This window comes from Pogonomyrmex barbatus, unplaced genomic scaffold, assembly GCF_055798465.1.
Source record: "Pogonomyrmex barbatus isolate J1 unplaced genomic scaffold, ASM5579846v1 scaffold9, whole genome shotgun sequence".
In the NCBI taxonomy this organism is placed as follows: domain Eukaryota; kingdom Metazoa; phylum Arthropoda; class Insecta; order Hymenoptera; family Formicidae; genus Pogonomyrmex; species Pogonomyrmex barbatus.
This window is the reverse complement of record NW_028297193.1, coordinates 6674896-6698523: the sequence shown is the minus strand read 5'-3', so window position 1 is coordinate 6698523 and position 23628 is coordinate 6674896. Positions and strand designations below refer to the sequence as shown.

Below are 23628 nucleotides of genomic sequence, written 5' to 3'. Positions count from 1 at the left end.
TTAATATCATAAATTATAATTATAAAGTTATAAGTCAAAAAATTGAGTAACAAAAAAATTAAATATAATTAACAAATAAAGAATTTAAGCATATTTTCTTTTATTTGTCCGAATTACACTAAATAATGTCAACTAAGTAATGTATCAGTAATTACCAACAATAGATAACATCAGTTGGTTGATAAATTGCCATTTAATTTAATTAATAATATAAGATATACTATTATTTATCTTTTTCATTTAAAAAAATACAAAATAAATTTCACACAAAAAAATAAAAATTATTTAAAAAAACTAAAACTGAAAACTTATGATCTTGAAATTAACACTGAAACTGTAATTATAATTAAAACTATGTCTTCTAGATGGCACGCAAATTTGTTTATGGTTACTTTGGAAACATGCTAGCTGCTGGAAAATGCACAAGTCAAAACGAGTCATTCTCACGTTTTCTGCTGGTATTAGTATTATTGAAGTCAAAGAGAATAAATCTTGAGAATAGACATGGACAAGCTATCGAAACCACAAATAATCTGTCACATTGAGAAATCAGTTGACTATTCACTGTTTGATGCAAAATGGATACCATGCAGTGCAAAGTTTGTGGTTATGGGCTCCCGACCTCGAGGTACCGGCATCATACAGATTTACGAAATATCTAGTGGAGAATTAAAACTCATCAAGGATATAGAGAGGTCCAATCAGATGAAATGTGGAACGTTCAAGGCTTCCAGTCTTCGTGATAGATATTTAGCTACTGGTGATTTCAAGGTTTCTTTCATTCTAACAGATATTTATTAAATATTCATGACCTGTGTAATATTCAACTGGTTCACGTGTCACGAAAGTTAACTTTACAGGGTAAACTGAATATTTACAATTTAGAGGATCCTTCGATACCAATTTATTCTGCTAATGCTCATACGCAAATTATAAATGCCATTGATGGAGTAGCAGGTGCTAGTATAGGATGTGGAGCACCAGAATTAGTAACTGGATCCAGAGATGGAAGTATAAAAGTATGGGATCCTAGACAAAAGGGTCGTCCAGTCGCTATTATGGAACCAAAGGAAGGGGAAAGTCGACGGGACTGTTGGTCAGTTGGATTTGGTAATTCGTACAATTCCGAAGAAAGAGTAGTAGTCGCAGGATATGATAACGGAGATGTCAAAATGTTCGACTTAAGAGCTATGTCGCTAAGGTGGGAAAGTAATTTGAAAAATGGAGTTTGCAGTCTTGAATTCGATAGGAAAGACATTCCTATGAATAAGCTGGTTGCTACTACACTAGAATCAAAATTTTATCTTTTTGATTTGAAGACTCAGCATCCTGAAAAAGGTTTTGCATATCTCGTTGAAAAGGTATCTTGAAAAAAGTTAATATCTGCTTTTCCACTTTTTTATAAATATATATATATATATATATATATATATATATATATATATATATAAAAACCTACTACATATTTTAGGCCCACAAATCGACGATATGGCTGGTCAGGCATTTACCGCAAAACCGTGAATTATTCGCGACATGTGGCGGTGGAGGAACGATCTGTCTTTGGAAATAGTAAATATATATTCTATTTGTTTTATGAGAACAATATTTAATTACATTTTGAATCAAAATATTTGAAACTAATTAATTATTTATAATCCTTTTTAGTAATTATCCAGAGAAGAGGAAAACTACAGACGTCGACGGGATCGAACAAGGAGTTGTAGGGAATGTCAATTTGTTGCAGAACTGTACACTTTCGTCGCAACCTATTAGCTCTTTGGATTGGAGCCCGGATAAGCAAGGACTTGCTGTTTGCACATCGTTTGATCAATGCTTACGCGTCATCATCACTACGAAACTGAATACGTATTGATTAAACAAGACAAACCGATTAATGTAAATAAAGCTGTAATGTAGCGAGACAAACTCACTTAACAATTCCATTTTATATGCTTAAGATAGTCATTAATAAAAGAAATTTTTATTTTACATTTATATGTGCAATTTTAAAATAATATTATAAAATAATAATATAATTATATAATTTTAACAATTATAAAAAAATAATCGAATGAGTTCAAATTGAGAGGTAAGAAAATGCATGATGAAATTTGTTTATAAGAAATGGCATCTCGATCGAGATAGAGATTTTTCGCGGACACTAGACGCATTATGCAACGGCCGACAGACGTAAGCGAATTATATGTCATTGGGCCAATCTATTTAGAATCGGGCCCTTATTAAGCATCAGCCATCTTACCCACAGTCGTAAATGTTACGCAATATCGCACACCACGTCCGCCATTTCTGAAGGCGCGTTCGTCCCACGCATGTCGCTTGTACCTCCGTTGCATCGCTCTCGCGCGAGAGCGAAGCAACCGCATATGCAAGGTCAGAAGTACCTCGACTTTAATTACATAAATTAACCGTCGCCAAGTCAATCTCTCGCCCGTATAGCGAGCGTTACTGAATCCTCGCTCATTTAACGTCCAAAACAGAATCTATCTATTTCATCCGTCAATCAACATAAATTAGAAATTTAAACAAAAAAGTTTAAATTAAAACAATCGCACGTTTCTTATATATATATATATATATATATATGTCCACTTTAACATTTATATATTCTTACTTAATCTTTTTCTTTCCATGTTTTGAAAAACTAATTTTTTTCTCACTTAAGATGTTATACTTTTCTTCTTATTCTTTTATTATAATAAAATACTCATTATCAACTACTCATTATCATTATATTTTTCAGGCGATGTTCTTTCGAGGAATTTTCTATTTTAATTATTAGACACATGTGCTTAACAATAATAATAAGACGTCGTTTATTTGACATATGAAACGTATAGATCAAAAATAAAATAAGAGATATCTCGGAAGCGTACTAATATCGGAATATAGATTTATTAATTATACATATAGCGAAATATATGTACATTTACAAGAACGTGACTATGTGCACGTCGACAAGAAATGTGCAATACCCCGATTCCTATTTTTGTTTCTTGATGGCGCATTCAGTGATGCACTCCGTAGCAATTTGGTCAACATCCAAGATCTATATCACTCCTATTACGACTATGTAATCGTTACGATTAAATCTTAAATGAAAAAAAAAAATCAGTTTTTTGAAATTGTTTTTCTCGATAAATACTACGTGCCCAAATGTTCTTATTTTCATAAAAAAATTTTTATTTCTTTAAGTATCTTTTAAACTTAAAATTAACAGTTGTTAACAGTTTTCCTAATGGAACACAGTCTTTCCATCAATCAGATTATTGCTTCGTATTTAGTCATTAACGTAACAGAAATGAGGGTAAATAAAACAGAATCCAACGTGAAAAATATCTTTATTTCTCTTAATTTTCTATAGTGAGATCTATGATAAATGATAGACTTAAATCATTTAATGAAGTCAAGTTAGAATATAAAATGATTATGATAAATTATTATATGAACCGGAGACTGTCAAAATGCAAGTTTCTTCATTAGCAAGTACATGTGTTGATCTATCTCGAAGCCGTGCAGATTATTCGCATCGCCTTGTAACCTCATCAACAGACCTCCGAAAGATACGTAGGCTGATCTGGAAGCAAAGTGGAAAAAATTGATCAGATGTAAGTTTGCATTATCCTAGACGAATATTCCAAGTGTTGTCCGATCTCCACATTTAATATTTATAATTTACGATATATATTTCGACATTTACATAAACACAATTCATATTTGTAATGCTCTTCTTTTCTTGAACTTTTTTGCTTGAATTCTATCTTGAAGTATATTAATATATGTATAAGAATTAAAACTCGCTCTGTATAATGTGGAAAGATTCCTAAATATCTTCGACTTGGATCAATAACACTAACATTCTTCTGATGCCGTTGAGTTCCAGATCACCGATGATGTCCAAAACCTGTTAAAAAAAAAAAAAACCTTTCATATTCGAGATCGTCAATAATCGCTTCTCCTGATAGTTGATTTGCAACCGTCATAATAGCAGTGCCGATAGCGGTCGTGTATATAAATCAACCACACAACCAGCTAACCACACTGCCAACATGCCGATCGCTAAAGGAATTTTTCCTTCAAACGATTAGGAAAGATGTTTCTGGTGCTCCAATTACTCTGCTCTTCCAGTTCGAATAACGATGATTATTTTCTTCTCCGTGCAATCTCTCTCTTTCCTTCTTATTTTATGATACATAATATATACACAAGTACCGAAATTCAAAGCTTCACAGTAATATCGTTGTATTGATTTAATATATAATCATTTAAAATTGCGTTTCATTAAAATAAAATAAATTGCTAAATACACTTCTAAATTGTATCATTTTGTGACCTAAATTCAAAATTAAAAATCAACATGACAAGGTAAAAGCGATAAATCATCAAATTTATGTGAAATAACTTTAATAAAAAATAAAAATTATCTCCCAATTGTCTCCCGTAATGAAATAGCAATAAACTTTTTCATTCACTTGATTGACTACTCACAATGACATCTTGAAAAACCAGATAATCAATACTACTCTAACTTAAAAATGTAACAAAAAAATAAAACAAAACTGCAATATCATAGGATGTGACAGAATTCTTGTGTTTCGAGGTATTAGCATTAAATATATCCTGCTTATGCATAACGTAATCATTTTAATGACACAAAATGCACTTCGCATCTTCCGCGATGCTAACGTGCATACATGTAATTATGAAAACGAAATTACGAAATCCAAATTTCGTGCGATTGCAAAAGATATAAAGGGAAAATGTGAATACCGAAGGGAATACACCTGCTTACGTGTTACGAGATTTTCCTATCGATTGACCTTGCCGCCTCTGTCGAATCTCCGGCTCTAAGAAATACTCCATTTCTCTAGCAATTATTTTTAACCAAGTATTTCGAGCTTCCGCTTACGCCCTGGTTCTACTCCCCCCTCCCCGCCCCCATCCCCACCCCTTCATTTCGCCTCACCATTCAGAAAATTTAAAAGATATCGCGTATTTCTTAATCTACATAACTCAGTAACATACGCCGTTAAAAATATATAGCAATATGTAAAATTCATTCAAAAAGTAAGAACTCTATTTATTAATATTATTCTCGAAACAACAAAAACGCAACGACCGTTTTTCTTAAGATATTTAATTTCTTTTTCGTTTTTAAAGTTGCGCCGATTAGGTAAATATTTCTTTAAATTGTTCATTTTAGAATTCTACATTTTCATCCATGATAAAAGCATTTACTCTTACATCTCCAATGATATTTTTTATTAAATATTTACTTTAAGATAATTGAAAAAAATTATTTCGATAAATAATTTTACAGCTCATTGAATAAACGATTTGATTTCTTTTTATATCTATAAACTTATCAAATATGATCGATAACACATGGAAGAAAGATAAGATGAATGAAAATAGATGAAGTAAAGAAACAAGTTGTTTCTCTCGACGAAATTATAAAATTTCATTTACAAATAAGCAATTTAATTTTATATTACTGCCTAATAAATTTTTTTTTACATTAATTAATAACAATGTACACAAAGATAATCGGACTCGATATATTATTAAACAACCTTCAATTGGCAGCAATCGGGAGTAATAAATTTATTACTGCAAACATTTCTTCTTATCTTCGTCGTTTGGATACAGGAAAAAGAGAATTTTCAAAATTGCATGATCTATTTTTACAAATTAATAACTAATAAAGGCGCTGGTGAAATTAAATGAAGAACGCATTAGATGATTTTTATTGCCATTTGATACAACAATATATGATCCTATGTATAAGCAATGTGTATGTGTATGTATATTGTGTGTGTGTGGGGGGGGAGTGCGCGCGCGCAGAAATTGTTACGTATATGTGAAGCCTTGTTACATGAAACGAATATGCAACAAGCACTCCTCCATTAACAAATCTCTCGTTACAAATAGTCAAACGTCATTACCTATAGAGAACCTATAGAGAACTGTCATTGCCGATGATCGCGTAAAAAAGAACATTTATCAACGTGGCATACGTGTTCATTCCTTTGGCCGCATCCTTTCCTCTGCGAGATATTATATCTCACAATAAAAAAAGAGGAAATAAGATAGAAAGCGCGACAATGACAGTTATTTTGCCGCAGAATTTATCTATTATAGTACATACACATTGAGCAAACTTTCGTAACAAATATTCCATAAAATTACTTTCTACAAAATCATTAGGTAATATTTTATCATATTGATAGGAACTATAGAAACTTGTGTTACTTATTCGCCGATTATCCAAAATCTAAATTTACATAAGTATATTATTTATCGGTAGTTATTATTCTGGATAAATTTAATGTTCTTGAATATAAATTATCGATACGATTATACATTAATATACTTTTAAAAAATTTAAAATTATACTTTATCTCCAGAATAATATCCTTAATATTAGGATATTATATCGTTATAATGGTAATAATTACATTTCACAAATCAATTTTTTGTCAAGTACAACAAAAAACTGATTGAAAATCTTGAACGATCTTCCTATGCTACAACTTATTATGGAAAAATAAAAATATTTGTACGATTCCATCTTATAACAATATCAATAATGTTCATTTTAAGAAAATATCGAGACCAAAAATAAAAGACATATCATAAAACGCTACAAATCACACAAAAAAGAATTGGTTTTATTAAAATCAAAATCTTAATTCTTAATAAATCTTAAATCTTAAATACTATTTTAAAACATTATTCTAATTTAAAAGCCTTCTTTCTCTGATTTAAACTTTCTTCTCTCTAGAATTTGGAATTGTTACTAAATGACTTCCAAAAATTTTGCTTTAAAAAAAGACAGAATTTTCACAAAGATATTATATAATAGGTATATACATCACAATGGATACACGATTACAATCGAACCAACTTCGCAAATTTCGAAGTAGTCCGACGAAGGGTCCGCCGATATGTGCCCTTCCCGATATCACTCTCGCTCGCGAGAGACAGAGATATCGCGCAATCTGGTATCGATATCTGTTTTTGTACACACTTATCTATGCTATAACGCTAAAAAGATGACATCCTGTCATATGATCGGTGATGGCGGCGACAGAAGAGATGTCGTACCAGATAGTGCATTTACAGTATTCAGGGCTCGTGTAAACGCGCATCTGGCACGAGCCCCAACTGCCCTGTAATCTCGTATTGGCTCACTTCCGCTCGACTCGCTCTCATACTCTTTTTACTCGTTAATCCTCGCAATCTATCCCCCTTTTGCCCTCTTATCTGCTTTCCAATTTACCCTTCCCTCGAGCATCGAATTGCAATAAAGTTGCAAGTTGCAACGTGTCTGTTTCAAATTGAATCATGATATTAATAGCGGAGTACCTCATTAGATAGAAATGTTTAATTTGTCGCTAACCGCGATTCATTGTGTGTGTGTGTGTGTGTGTGTGTGTGTGTGTGTGTGCGCGCGCGCGCGCGCGTGTTAAAAATGTAAACACTTATGTAACGACATTCAAGTCACGCGATTATCTCCGACGTGTAATTAGATCTTCACTTCATCAGCGTGATCAGAAAAAAAACTCGATATCGATGATAATTGCGATTGTCGACGAGTTTAATTGGGCGAACGGTAAAATTCTTCACGAATCTCTTCAAGATGCAACGGCAAAAACGGCGACGACGAGTCAAGGGTTTCTCGGGCGCGTCGTGTCGTCCAGAAGGATGTCAGCTGCTATTTTCCTCTCGAAACGCGAAACGAGAAGAGGACGACGCTGCTAATAATAGCAGCCACTGTCCCCGGTGCCACGACGCTTCGGCATCGGGACGCGTCTCGTCGTCGTCGTCGTCGTCGTCGTCGTCGTCGTCGTCGTCGTCATCGTCGCTGTCGCCGTCGTCGTCGTTGCGTTAGCACGATCCGTTAATGCACACAGCGTCGGTGCATCTTGATGTTTTTAGACAGTTGATCCTTTCATAGATTCGTCGTCGATGTGTCCCATTACAAGTCACCGATGTTATAACATTCGAGTAAGAAAGAAATATCTTACTTAATCTTCGCATTCTCGAGATAAAGTTATCTCGATTATCGTCGTAGATCAATCGAAAGAATATCCGTTGGTTATATTTAGCGAAAGTAAAGAGCTGGATGTGATATAAATAGTCACTGCACCGCGCAATACCTCGACACAAAATTAATATATATAAAATATTTATATGTTCCTTCTTATGCAAGTTCAACTATAGCTTCTCCGATCGATTTATGAACTTGTGATTTCAGATCTCGTTGTTTCTCAGTTGGAGTTCGAGTGAGTATTGAAAAAAGGAGAGATACTGCGATAAACAGTGCCCGATTATCTATCATCGATTATTTTCTCCAATCCAATCACGTGCTTTCACAATAATGTGACGTCACATAAAATTAATTATCGCGCTATTTACATATAGGTAGTCGTTGTTTTCGCACAAATTTCCCATCAATTTGAAATTCATCGGATAATTATATTATCTTATTACACAATACGTCGTTTGAGCATGCCACGTTGAATCTACACAAATGGTCGTTATTGTAACAATTGTATTCGATATCTCAAAATGACTGAAATAATCCATCTTTTTCCGCGGTTTGAAATTAGAAGCAAAAAAATAGTATCGTCTAAAACGTTTTATCTTTTAAACCACAGAGAATGACGTCAAGCTCCTAAGAATCGCAAATCATCGAATTGGAATCAATTCCGATAATTCCTCCTATAAATTGAAACCGTATTGAAATCACATAAAGTGAAACCATCTTATTGCACCGCAGTGTTCTATTTCCAGCGTTTCAAAATGTCCGTGAGACATACATCGCGGATCCACACCAATCGCGCACAACATTAAAAGAATTTGATCAATTCAAAGATTTTCTTCATTAGCGATCGAGAGCGCGCGACCGACTGCCACGAGACAATGATAACAGCCGTTATCCAGGATCTGAGATCGGAGCGAAGGAATTGATCGTCGATGCACTTTGAGACTCGAGTCGCGGTTCTGCCAAAGTCAAAAGAGCGACACCGCAGTGCAGCAGCAGCAGCAGCAGCAGCAGCAATGTCGACATCGATTATTCCTCGTGATTTAACCGACGGCAACTGCGGCACCACGATACCACACGGGCACCACGAGTGCAACTGCATAAGCGCGCGATGAGAAGCGCGCGGGGAGGCGAGGGAGGGGGGGGGGGGTAGGGCCGGTCGCCGAATGCAGTCGATCGTCGGCCGTTTTAGATTCACGCGGAGTGAATTGCACAATCTGTGTAACTCGTGCGACCTTGCCCAGCCCGCAACAGGTGCATCGCGCGCGCGATCCAAAATTATCCTGGCGCGGGCAGGTGACTCCGTCGTTTGACCGGTCGGCGGCGTCGCGACCTTCCGTTTCATAACCGATGATCGGCGTGACGACGAGAGAGAGAGAGAGAGAGAGAGAGAGAGAGAGATCGTCGTCGAGAAATTACTTACGGCGATCGAGATGCGAGATCCAAAATCGTCGATCGTTTCACGGAGAGAAATGCGGCGAGGAATGCACTCGCGCGCGGCGACTTTCCACGGGCAGGGCGTAACTTTGCCGCCACTCGTGAAAAGAGCCAGGAAGAGACAATTGCGATTTACGAGACGACAGCGTATATACGAGCGCATAGCTGGACTGCTCTAGAGCAATATAGCGTTACACAATCACGACCTTGGACCGTGAGCGCGGAATTTATCGTGCTAAGTAAATCTCCGCTCGGAATGGAAATCGATCTCGAGAAAATATAGCGCTCGCGGGTTATCGATTTACATTTGCGGAACAGATCAAACGTTCTATTCTGCAACGTCGAATACAACTGCAGAATTGGATGAGCCGATGCACAAACCGAATGGGAAAGACGATGTAAGAATACATTCTTGGATAAGTCCATGGATAATTTTATGACATTTTACATTTATCAAGGAATGCTTTCCACACGTGCAATTGAATTATATAATTGCAATTGAAAAGTAATTTACACATCTCTCTCTCTCTCTCTCTCTCTCTCTCTCTCTCTCTCTCTCTCTCTCTCTCTCTCTCTCTCACGACGTGGATTTTACCAGTGTACTACGCCAATGGAAACGAACGAAATCCTTTCGTCAAACCGATGATCGATCGATGACATAATCGCTCGGGATAATCACGCCGGTGTAGATTGCAAAGAGAAAAAAAAAAGAGGAACGCAGGAATAATATTACGTATAATATCACGTACGGATGCTATGCGGCCCGCGAGCGATACGCGCAACGACTAAACGATGACTAGAGCCGCTTGCGACTAGCGATCCGACCTAGAGCAGGAGCGCGAGCCAGTAACTGCAGCAGCGGCAGCGCTGGCCGCAAGCGGCAGGCGAAGTGGCAGAGAAACGGTTCGACGTTTCCAGTCCCACCGGTTATACAATCCGCGTGCACGTACACGCCCGGCTGTCTCATTGCTCTTTAACCAACGCGCCTGCCAAAAGCTCGAGCTTCCCGAGTAAAAGATGGAACCTGTCTACGAGAATAATTTGGAGATTATGCGGAAACATGTGTTGATATTACATAACTCGTAGTACTTATAAATATCTCGATATTTTAACTTTAAAAAATTTTACTCTCGATATTTGTCAGACGATTCTGGTCTGACAAAAAGAGCGATTCGTCTGGAATATTCAGAGCGTACGTAATTGCGAAAGAATAACAAACAATAAAATGAATAATAAATAATCATAGATTACAATGAATTCGAAAATATACTTGAGAAAGTATCTTATTTCTTGATTAATTTCTATTTTGAGTCCTGCTTAAATTGTATTTAACAAAAATTAAAGAAAAGCAAACTCTGAGTCTAAGAGAATAATTTGGAGAGTACATGGAAACATGTATCGATATATAACTCGCAACTTATAAATACCTCGGATATTTTTATTTAAACATTTTTATTCAATATTTATCAAACAATTCTGATTAAAAGAGCGATTCATTTGAAATATTCAAAACGTATAATCGCGAAAGATAACAAACGATAATCAGACGAACAAATAATCAGGTAGGTTTCAATGAATTCGAAAATATACTTGATAAAGTATCTTATTTCTTGATTAATTTCTATTTTAAATCATATTTAACAAAAACATAAGTGATAAAAATTAAAAAAAAAAGCAAATGTTGCCAGACAATTTGAATATGCTTTAAGAAATTCACGCTTGTTTTCACTGGTTGTGCATCAATTAATTTAACATTGGAACAAAAGAGAGCGTTATTTCGTTAGAATACAAAGCTTTTGCGATCGTAACGTATGCAAATTAAAGTAAATAAATTAAAATAGGATGCGCGCGAGGGACAATATTGGAGAGAAAAAATGAGAGAAGAGAAACGAGACAATAGCGACGCAGCACATGATGGGAAATTCGAAGCGACGTTTGCTTCGACGGTAACGATGTAATTGGATCACTTTGCCGTTAAACGAGCTTAACGATCGATTCTGCCGTGTTACCACGATGCACACCGTGCCTTCCACGGATCCAGTCAGATCGGCATGACAGATCCTCCGACATTGTCACCTCGCGACGTCGCTAATAGCGACGGCACGGCGCTACTATCCAAGGATATCCATATAATAAACTTAACAACAAAGAAAATAAAAACCAGATCGATCGAGTATATACAAACTATCAAATAGAAAGTCACGCTATCAACTATGTTGGTATTAGAGAAAAAAAACTGTGATTGAAAACTGTAATTTTGTGAAACAATTATCTTTGGATATATATATATATATATATATCACACCTCGAGCAAAAGAATAACGAATCGACAAGTTTTAAGGAATAAAAAAAAAACAACCATCGTCTCTTCATAAATTACAAAATTACAAATATTTAACTGGCTTCACACTTCAGTGAATAAAATATCGACACTGTTATCTCAAAGCGACATTCGATTTTTTTAAATAGAATTTTATTAATGGCCCAATTGAATTCCAAATTGTCATTGTTCTTCGAGTGTAATCTACTTTCTTTTCAAGATGCGATATAATTTCAAAATATTGGACAATACTACATGTTCTTCGTGAACTATCAGAACTTTAAAGAGGAACTTTAAAATCCCTCCGATTCTGCGAGATATAGATGCGATACGAATTCGATGCGAAAACGTATGATATCGTTGAGCCAGTGCTATCTCACTATCAACGCTAATCACCAGCTGTAATACTATCGATAATGATTTGCGGAGGCTCGCTGCGAGGCACGCGCTGCTCAAAACGAAAAGAAAATACGCGGCGAGACCGCACGGCGAACTAGGCGCGACTAACGCGGACGACCCGGGTAAGTGCCGCCGCTGCGCGATTATGCAATCGCGTGGCCGAAAAAGATGCCATGCCAAGATGCGTGGCGCTGAGCCACACACGCCCCGCTTCATCATCCGCTTAACCTCGAAACATTATCACGTAGCCAGAGAAATGCGATGATGCCAGCATCGGGGTTGGTCCCGTTATTATCGGGGGAGGTTGCGAAAAGCCCAGGGTCACTTGGCTCGTCCTAAAGGAACATCTCATCGATTCCTCCCCCCCCCCACCCTCGAGAGTGACCTTTGAGTATCGCATCACACTATTACAAACTATTACACTATTATTTTCCTATTCAAATTATTGACAAGAAAAAATTTCTTGAGCGTTCTCCGAGTTTTTCAAAGCAATTTGTTGAAAATTCCAGATAAAATGAAAGTATTTTAAAATGTGTCTTACAAATAAATATATATTTATTGTGCAAAGCTTTTAATATATAAATATTTACCATTTATAAAAGTTTATAAATTATAAAATAAAATTAAGAACCACTCGAGTTTCAATTAAATTTGAAAAATTGTGAAAACGACTATATAGACTTCGAAAAAGAAATATTTTTTTATATTGCATAAAATTTTCAAGCTTTATTTTCAAAAGTTACAAACAAAAAATTATATAATGCACAACTATAATGCACTAGTACAAAATTGCGCCTAGCACGAAAGCATTGTCTTCATTACTGAATATTGGATTGGTCGTAAAATCAATATGCTTTGATATTCAAAAGATGGGTCCACTGTTATCATTAATAATTCAGTCGGTAAAGTCCTGATTAAAATATAAAAACGAAATATTAGAAAAAGCAACTTAAAAAAGTTTCCTGATTTTCAATAAAATTCCCTGGGAATTTCCTCGATTTTTTAAGGCATAAACAAATTCCTTGAGAATTCCAGATTTTCTAGGTTTTTCCAATAAACACTGTGTTATTTTCGAAATCATTTTCAGTTGTATAAGAAATTTCTTCACGAGATTAGATTATACGAATTAATTAATTAGCACATAATAACACCATAATAAATAGAATATCTCTGTCATGCTTTGTAAATATCATAAATTTCTTGTCTAAATTGTCACTTACTGAATGACATAAATTAATTAAATTGAAAATTTATATATTTTAATGTTTTAGGTGAGTCTTTTTATTATTTTATTATAACAAAACAATAACTTAATACAAAAAATATTGTCTCCAATTAAAAATGCTATGTAGTAGACCCGTCCCCGGAACTAGCACGAAAATATCTCTCCCAGCAGCCGATTAATTAAACGAAACGTTATCGAGTCTGACCAACGCGGAATGCAGCATAAATCGCTTTATCGCCCAAGTCGTAGATAATGGTTAGAGTTCAGTTTGCATGAAATTAATATAGACTACCACCAGCTATTGCCATTTTATTTTGCATCAACAAATAAATCTGAATTTCTACTCGTCAAATATCAAATTTATATAATAAATATATATGTTTCTGCTCATATTCCTTTTATAGAAATTTTGTAAATAAAATTTGTGAATTTTTATTATATCAAATAGATATATTCTCTTTAATATTACAAAAATTATACACTCGATTTTTATTTAATATAATGTATATAACAACATGATGTTGAGATAAATATGTTGAGAGAAAAAAAAAATAGAAAGAGAGAGACAAATCAACAACGAAGAATGAAAAAGTCTTGTAACTTTTAAAATGACTATAAGAAATAATATTCTCAAGTATCACAAACGAGCTTTTTTTACTATTATAAAAACTCAGAAATCGAGAAGTAAACAACAAATTGAAGGAAATTGAATCCAAACGCAATCCAAACACACAAATTGAAAGTAGAAAGGAAATGATGCTCGAGATCGGAAGAATCGGAAGAAGAGTTAGATAAATCACAAGGAAAACACGGTTCCCTTTCTTTCTCGGCGAGTCCGCGTGAATTCGGGTTTCTGTTCCACTGAATTTCGTAGCTGAATATCGACAAATAGTGAATCGATAGACGTGTCTCGCTAATCGAAATAATTCCGCAGTTCTGATCGAATCGCCCGCTCCTCTCGTATTTCGTAGACTTTTGCGTGGAATATAGGTCACGATAGCGAAACGATCGATTCGTACGTTAGCTCGAGGCACGGACGCGTCCAATAATGAGCCTATACGCTTGCGCGCAAGCGAGTTTCCGCAAACCGGCGACCTTCGTCACGTTGTCGCGCGTATAATTGCCGCTAATTATGTGCGAGCGCATGCCACACTACGCACGCACGTGCACTTTCGCGACTAATCGAGTGCGGCGTAATAATGGCGAAACGCCTGTAATCGTAGCCACAAGTTCTTTCCGTCACGTGAAATGGTAATTCGTCTATATCTCCTCACGTTAAATCGTGACATCCCCCTGTCGTGTCAAAACAGCCTTCGAAAAACGGTTATCGATCTTGAAAAGAAACATTAAAATTTATCCAAACACGTTTTTTTACGCACATTCGATTCTTAACAATGTGCAGCAGTGCAGCAGTTTCTTGCAGAATGTACGTAATGTTATACATGTTAAGTTAAAAATGATATATTTTTTCTGCTTCTCTATGCAAATAATTTCTCGAAGATCATTCAGAAACAAATGTTGACGATAATCATCAAATCGACACCATTGATATCAATGTAAATCTTGTAAAATAGCTCAGTTATTTTTTTTTTTTGGGATTTGTTTAACGGTGATTATTTTAATGTGAAATTTAAAGTACGTTGTGACTATCTACGACTAAAGATATAAAATAATAAGTCATTAGATTTGTAAGAATAGTTTACTCTTACGTCAGTGTAATGGAATGTAACGAAGTCTACGTCGTCAAATGACAGATTTCGCTTGACATTATAAAAACAATATTACATCAAACATCAATATAGGGAAATATTTTCAATGCGGAAAAATAGTTTCAATGAAACTTTCCATACGGTAAACAATAACTGTCTAGAATTGAAATATTGCTGTTGCTTATAAACTGTTTATGAACACAATACTTTATGGAAAATCGCAACTTTTCATTAATCTTCAGAGAAGCTAAATTCATCAAATCTTCGCCGAGAAAGAATAAAGATTTCAAAGTAACTCTAAATGAATTAAGAGAACAGAATTAAGTAATCGAGTATTCGATTGTCAATTCGCGAGCAATCACGCGAAACTTGTAGCTTACGCAAACAAGAGCATTACTCTCGAGGTGCCTCGACGTGGTCCGTCCTCGAGAAGCACGACGGACGAAGAGCAGCGGAAAAAGAGGAAGAAAAACCGAAGAGACCCGCGACAGGTGGGTGATCGTGGGACGACGAGAAGCCAGTGCATCTATCCCCTTTGGCACGAGCGGGTGTAGGAACCTGGGCCGACTTAATCTTAGACAGCTACCGCATCATCGTCACACACTATCTTTCGCAACTACTACTACAACTACTATTACAACTATTACTATTGCAACTACTACTACCACCACTGCACGCCGTTGGCAATCATCGTGAGTCGTCACTTTCGTCACTACCGAAACCGCGAGGCGAGGCGAAGCGAGGTGAGGTGAAGTGAAGTGAAGTGAAGTGAAGTGAAATGAAGTGAGGTGAAGTGAAGTGAGGTGAAGTGAAGTGAGGTAAGGTGAGGCGACACGTCGCTCCGTCCAACGTGATGTAAACGAGCCTTTAAGTCTTGCCACATCTCGCGTCGCGGTAGACGTCGCGGACGCGGCAGACACGGCACACGCAATACAAAACGGCAGGAACCGGGGAGCGCGCACCTGCGCGCGCGCTGCCTGCACCGTTTTCTCGGTCGCGGCCCGTTTGTCCCCGTCACGACACCCCCCTGCCCTCCATCGTGCCCGATCCCTTCCAACCCTCTTCCCCCTCCTCCTCCTCTTCCTCCTCCGCCGCCGCCGCCCCGGCGAACGGCCGCTCCCCACTCGCGTGCGCGCGCGCGCGCGCGACCGATGTGTGTGTCGCGGAGGGGTCGGAGAGATACCTTTGGCCTGTCCGCCCTCCGCTCCACCCTCCTGCCCCTCCTTTCCTACTTCTCCTGTACCTCATCCTCCTATGCCGCTCTTCTAACACACGCGCACTCGAGAGAGTCGATTATCGTCGTTGAGAACCGGGAGTTCTCCTACTATTCCGATACAACGAATAAAAAGAGAGAGAGAGAGAGAGAGAGAGAGAGAGAGATGCAGTAACATGGCGGTCGACCGTCAAACGCGAGCACTGATTATGTAAGAAAAGACCAAGGAAATAAACTTGACGCGCCTCGCAATAGACGGCTGCAGACCAATTTGCATATTACAGTCCTCGCGACTGTTATTATTAAATACTCTACTTTTTTATTTTCTCTCTCTCACACATAAATATATTTTCTCTTTCGCATATAAATATTGCTGCAACAATTACATTGTAATTATATGTAATATGACAAATTATATGAATAGCAAAATGGTCAAAATAAGATAAAAAAAAGGAGAGGGGGGGGGTAGCTGGAGAAAAAGAAACGTAACGCATCTTCTCTTTTAACCTAGTGTCGTGCATTGCACCCGAAATTATCTCGCCGCTCGTTATCTGCTAACGTTGGGATTATATCTCGCGAAATTTACTTGTCTCATGAAATTGTGTTTATCGCGATGTGTCGCGATGATGCGGTAAGAGCCGCATACTTACAGAATAGATGTATAAGACTAAATATCATTGTTACGTAATTGAGAGTCAGTGTATAACGTGCTGTACGTTCTTCGGCTACGTCATTCGATGCAGCACGTATAAGCTATTCTTAGTTTACCATCGTGCAGTTTAAGCGCAGTTAATTAATATATCGCATATCTGGAATAATTAAAAGCACTTTCACTGGCAATTGAGAAAAAGTTTGATCGATTGACCAAACGAGACAGCTGATTCTGGCTTTGACAATCGTGAGACTCATTACAGATCCTTGTGATATCAAAAACGTGAATGTCTGATTAACCGATAAATTCGCATCGCAAAGCTAAAAAGGATTTGTGTAAAAATCAAAATAAATATTGCCACGTAATTATAAAAAAATATTTTTCTAACGAAAACAGGATTTAAGGATTTGATTTCTTTCGTTTATTACATTCAAAGAAACGAGCGAAAAAACAAATTTACTAAACGGTAAATTCATTAATTCAATTGAAATTAATATTTGTCATAAAAACAGCATAACATACGAGATATTGTCATTGAAATAATAACAATGCTCTCTTTACAATTCTCAGAGCAATTTTGGCGATATGCAATCAGTGTAATTTCAAAGAATTTGCAATTGCAATTTTGAATTTCGTCGCGTACGTCTTTGGAAGAACTTTATGAGATAATCCATTGACAGGCATATGGCGCTGATAGCCGAAAACTTTTCTATTTGAACGTCGAACACGCTGCAAATGCAAGGAACAGTTGTAGGGGAGTTGAAGCAACACGTGGCGATTGGGGCGCGCTCGGCTGCAAAGTGAAGTCTGGAACTATGCGCTCAATGTCACGGTTTGCACTATCGCGATATCAAGTGTAGAAAATATAGAAAAAAATAATAATAAATAAAACAGTGAAAAAATAATAACAGCAATACTAATAATAATGTAGCAGTAGAAAGGTGTAAAATTGTAAACCTGTACAAATAATTTACAGCCAAGGAAAAAAATAAATAGAAATAAACGCGTGCGGATGACACAGCAGAAGAATAATAGAGAAGAAAGATGATGTAAAAAAAAAAAAAAAAAGAAGATATATTGTAATAAGATGTATTGTAAAATAACAGAGATTTAAAGCGCCAAAGTTAAATTTACCCTTGTAATTGTGAGTAGTGGCTATAGCTTAGCTGATGTAATAGTCAAGCAGATATTATGGAACTACTGCTTCATAAAATATGAACGAGCATCGATATATAATACAGTCAATGCAGATCTCAAGCGCCATTAACGCTATAATAATCGAGGGCACATTTACAACATATATGCTATTCAAAATTTTGAAACCAATATTTTTCTTTTCACATAATTTTATTATATTTATTATAAACGAAATAGTAAAATGATATTTTACCGAATAAACATACATATTAATATCAAAGATAGTACGTGAACTTTCGAAATCAGAAAGATATTTAAAACAGAACTCTTTCAGAACATATAAAATTTTTATAGAACATTATAGTTCACAAATTCGATAAGCTTCGTGAAGGCTTCCATGAACGAAGCCTCCTCTTGCCTGATGGAGAGATATCGGATTCATGTCCCTATAATTCCTCTTAATCGCATGGAGAATGATATTTCATCATTATATGACAATCCATTTGACATATGACATAGTCATTCCTCTTCCTCCCATGATTTTTCTTGAAAATCATATGCAGATGGAACAACTTTATTTACAGTAAGAAGATATACAAAGACATACAAATCTCTACAATTGAAATGTGAAGTCTCTTAAAATATTTCGTTTTTATATTATCGTACATGTGGGAGAAGGATATACATAAGATTTATATAGAAACCTCATTGCTCTTGAATGAATGTAAGTAAAAATTTCGAGCCTACCAAATTAATCCGTAATAATCTTACAAAAATAATGGCATATGACATTTTTAGAGCATTTCCTAAGATCGTAATATTTCAATTTACACACCAATATAATTGTTTAAGTGAAAATAACAATTAACAGTTAACAGACTCTAAAACTAATATTCTCACGCCCAACGAGTAGGGACTATCTCGAAAATAAGGTTGGAGCAAAATGCGCAGAGAATATCAGAATCGCGGAGATGAGGAAACGACGAATCGGATAGTGTATCGATCCAAAGTAATCAGCTTTTACTCTCATCTGTGTGTGAGCAGTAGAGCATAGGAGACGCTTGCGCTTGTCGACCTTGAAGAACATAAATGACACAATGAATTTTAAGAATGAAGAATCAAGGATAATTTTATACCAGGTTACGTGACGTGAGCGTAAAAATTTTTGCTCATTATGTCGAAATATCATATCATAAAATAGGATCATCCGATTCAAATGTAAACCATAGATTGAAGGATTTGGATACAACAATACCTTTTTCTAGGACGAAAGAAAATTAAACTTAATTTTCCCAACCCAATTTTTGAGACCAATATTTTTCAGCGTTTAAGGAAATTATTAAAAAATAATGCTACTTCTGATAATAGATGATAGAGAATTGCCAGTTCCATGTTACCGAATAATATTGTCGCATCTATTCCATAACGCAATTATCCCGACTACTCGCGTACTTCTTAAAGACACTTGTCAAATAGCCAGCAAAAACAGTTGTCGATTCTCGGTGAATGAAGAATCCGATTCTTCGAATCCAAATAATATCAAGTCGACTCCAATCGGGTGCAATCTGACCTGGCTGTGAATGCAACAACGTGGACTCTTCCGCGTGTTCGAGGAAAGTGGGGACGCGAGAGCGCGTCTCCGTCAGGGGTTGACCTAATTCCAGTCACTAGGTTAGCCTCTCTGACTGTCTGACCTTTCCCCAGGAACGGTCCCGGTGAGAATACGCGCGCGAACGCGTGTCAAAGCTAGAGGATCTCTAGTTGCGCGCGCGCGCGCGCGCACACACACACACACACACACACACACACACACACACACACACACACACACACACACACACACACACACACACACACACAACCACACATCACACACACACACACACACACACACACACACACACACACACACACACACACACACACACACACACGTATATGTACATGTTCCTGGTGTTCTGACATAATGACCAATAATTTTGGACGAATAATTTCTCTCTCAAAGGATTTCTCTCTCAATAGAATAAAAGGAATAAAAATAATTGATTTTGAAAAACTGCGCGCGAATAAAATACGCTTCTTAAATTTTCTCTAAAGTAAACTCGTCGCATAATTTGATATGTCCAAAATTATTTAAATAACTATATATATAATATAATTTGTATAATATATATATATATATATATATATATATAGTTATATTTATATTATATAATTTATAATAAATGATATTATTATATAAATATTATATTTATGTAATTATAATAATTATAATTATATAATTTTTACAACATGTAATTATAAATTACGTATCATTTTTTTGCATTACATTACATTAGACATTTTGATTTATTAGAAATCGAATTATCGCATACACACTCAACATTTTATCATATAATCTAGTATAAAAAAATAGATGAATGAAACAGACTTGTAGACTGTTGAAATTTTCAAAGCGCTATTCTCTCCATAATGCGATAAATACTAATTACGTGAGGTAGGCGCGACGTGCAAACGGTGTAATAATATAGAATCAAAAACGAGAAAACCGAGTAAAAGTGAGTATAGCTCGTGGCAAACGCGCGTAGGTGTGCACGAGGGAGGTGTTTTCGCCAGGCAGGTGTGGGCTGGCTCCGAGGGGATAAACGAAACTGGGTCACCCCTGGGAACCGGAGGGAGCCTGGCTCGCATCCGGGTGGAGAGAGAGAGCCAGCCTGCGAGTGTTGGCGGTAACTTGGTATTAACACCCACCCACAATGATATCGAGGAAGGAAATTACCTGCGCAGGTGCTCCTTTCTCGCAAATCTCGTATAAATGATCTTTTGATCAATCTCTAATGTTACGTGAATTCAATTCACGTTAAATGAGTTCCCTATGTAACGGAAAAAAAAACAAACATTCAATTATATATTTCGGAATAGTAAAAATAGTAAATTATAATATCATAGTCTCAGGCAAATGAGAAAGATATAATGAAGTAAATTGAAATAAAACGAGTTATTATCACAAGCTGTTGAACTTATCCGATTATACGTTGCTCCGACTATACGTTGACTCTTTAAAATAGCTACCAGGAGATGAGAAGTAATGCTTGATTCAACCACGAGATATTTTAACGTACCGTAATTTAGCAACTCGGGCTGGCTCCCCTTTTGCAACGAATGACATCGGCATCAGTTTAAACGCTCATGATTGGGCAGAATCGATGTATCGCTCGCGAATGTTATAACGCGACTTTGCTTGCTAATCTCTTACATCCATCTCGCACTGACACTCTTGACACAATTGATTAATAACACTTTAAAATAAATTCGTAATAATGTCACACCATATACTTGTCATATCTACATTACCTACATACTTCTTACACGTTTTCATATAAAATATAAAGATTATTATTATCCATAAAAAGATATACTAAAATGATATACTAAAATTGAAAATGTTAATGTTAAACGATGTAACTTGAATACAAGATTGCCAGTACAACAAAGTCACGTAAAATTTTCTTTTTAAGTCAAGCCTTAATATTATTCATGGGCGATAATTCCCGAAAAGAATCCGGAAAAGATTTTAAATAGAAGACCCAAGAAAATCGAATCAGCTGTTGATAAACACAACAAACGCGGCGCGATTGCATAATGCATACGTTACGTGACGATGAGTATAGCTCTCTTCCTCTTCCCGCACGTTCGTTATACGTGTAATATATTCACAACCTCTAAAGTACAAGGCCACGAGAGAGTAGGCTACGAGTTCACTAAGAACGCACTATCGCGGCATTGCATTATACGGGTCAACGCAGCCACTCGGAAATGTAGTCTACTTTAGAGAAAAACAATTTTCTCGCTCGAACTCATTAACGTAAAGAGATTAAAATGAGAAATTTTAGAACACGCAAAAGCGTATTATAGACGAGAGTTAACCTTTTAACAGTCTTATTATACCACGGCGCTCGCACTAAATATCACAGTCATTTTAACAATTGCAACACGGTGATTAACGCAGAAAATATAAAGTTACTTGATATTACAAAAGCTTAATATAACTATTGCATTTTTATTCGTGCGTCAAGTGAGTGATAAAGAAAAGGGAACATTAATATCTCAAAAAAATAAAAAAATGACGAACCTCTGAAAAAAATTTTTTTAATTTTTAATTTTTTCCCGAAAAGTCAGATTTTTCAGATTGTTAACAAAAATTAAAGGAAACTTTCAATTTAAAACATTCCACATATCGGACTATAGCCATCACTATTTAATTTCTGATTTTTTTTATTTCAGATGAACCGCATGAACCGAATTGCTGTCAGACGAGATGGCGACCGCCTTTTCGCAGCGCCTACTAGTGTACTACTTGTGTACATCAGAGATATGGGTCCTAAATAAACCAAAAAAATATTTTTCTACTTTAAAAATGTACTTAATAGAATATCCTTTGACCTTTAAAAAGATCCAGTATTTATCTTTATTCTTTATAAAGAAAAAAATTCCCTTAAATAAAATACCTTCATTCTTCGAATCGTTATAATGCTATTTATCCCGCTCAATGTATACATTATCTGAATCGGAAAGGGTTCGTTCGGAAAACGTCGAAATCGAGAAAAGCCGAGAGTTGCGACGTCGCTCCGTGAATATACACCGGCGGGCCAGCCGCCTGCGGCGTCGATGCGGCTCTCGGTGCATAATACCTGTCGAGATCGTGCCAATACACGCACACAAAGAGACACGCACGCGCCACGAAAAAGAGAAGGAAATGTTTTTGCACGTCGCCTGCCAAAAATGCCGCATGCCACAATTCCGCCGTGTAGTTTTACGTAACGTGGCCGTTCCGTGACAGTTTTACCCGTTCGCCCGAGAATTTTCTCGCTGCAGCGCCAACGTCGGATGACGTGGCGGTTAAATTTTCCGTTCGAGTCGACCGCGTCGACACACGCCGCCTTCCGACGCGATCCTGGGCCGTGCCCCGCGATATTAAGAGGAACACATGACCGTGGAACGACGCTCGGACGTGACTCACAAGGAAGAAAAGCTACGAGACGTATTGCGCATACGAACGCATAATTTACAGTCAGCCTGATTTTACCGCCTACGAAACATGTGATACTTGAACGCAATGACGCGTAATCGAAGAGCCAAATTTGCATTTATATAATACGAATCCAACATCTAATTTGAGACTGCAGTGTTGGAGCTAATTATATCAAAACATAGATTTTGTCAAGTTTCGTTTCTCTCTTGTTCTCTCTATCTTAATTCTCTATCTTAATTTGGTGAAACGATATACTTGAGCTAATACAACAACATTCGTGGACTTTAAATGTATATGTTGCAACAAACAGAATAGACAAGTAGAAAATTTAACATTTTTCAAATTAAAAATATTTAATACTGTCTGTTTATTATGCACTTTAAAGAGAATCTCAAATCACTCAAAAGAATTGATTATCTGCGTCATAAATAACTGA

The 23628-nt window shown here is 36.4% G+C and overlaps 2 protein-coding genes and 1 long non-coding RNA gene across 4 annotated transcripts in view; 2 read left to right on the top strand and 1 right to left on the bottom strand.

The window, feature by feature from the left end:
• The first annotated feature begins 377 nt into the window (after positions 1–377).
• On the top strand, positions 378–1989 carry Wdr92 (dynein axonemal assembly factor 10). Its single transcript, XM_011645035.2, has 4 exons — positions 378–771; positions 861–1361; positions 1472–1569; positions 1666–1989. Exons 1-4 carry the CDS (start codon positions 505–507, stop codon positions 1871–1873), a joined length of 1074 nt encoding a protein of 357 aa, XP_011643337.2. The 5' UTR covers positions 378–504; the 3' UTR covers positions 1874–1989.
• A 1353-nt stretch (positions 1990–3342) lies between these two features.
• The window catches only part of Rpb8 (DNA-directed RNA polymerases I, II, and III subunit Rpb8), a 58012-nt gene continuing 37726 nt past the window's right edge, over positions 3343–23628 (bottom strand). For both annotated transcript variants that reach the window (XM_011645037.2, XM_089085042.1), the window contains exon 4: positions 3343–3595. In XM_011645037.2, the coding sequence (XP_011643339.1) occupies positions 3478–3595 (118 nt within the window). In that variant the 3' untranslated portion in view covers positions 3343–3477. The remainder of the gene's footprint in view (positions 3596–23628) is intronic.
• On the top strand, positions 19464–22578 carry LOC105431086 (uncharacterized). The gene is made up of 2 exons (XR_968252.2): positions 19464–22156; positions 22445–22578. It is a non-coding gene; the product is annotated as an uncharacterized LOC105431086 (long non-coding RNA).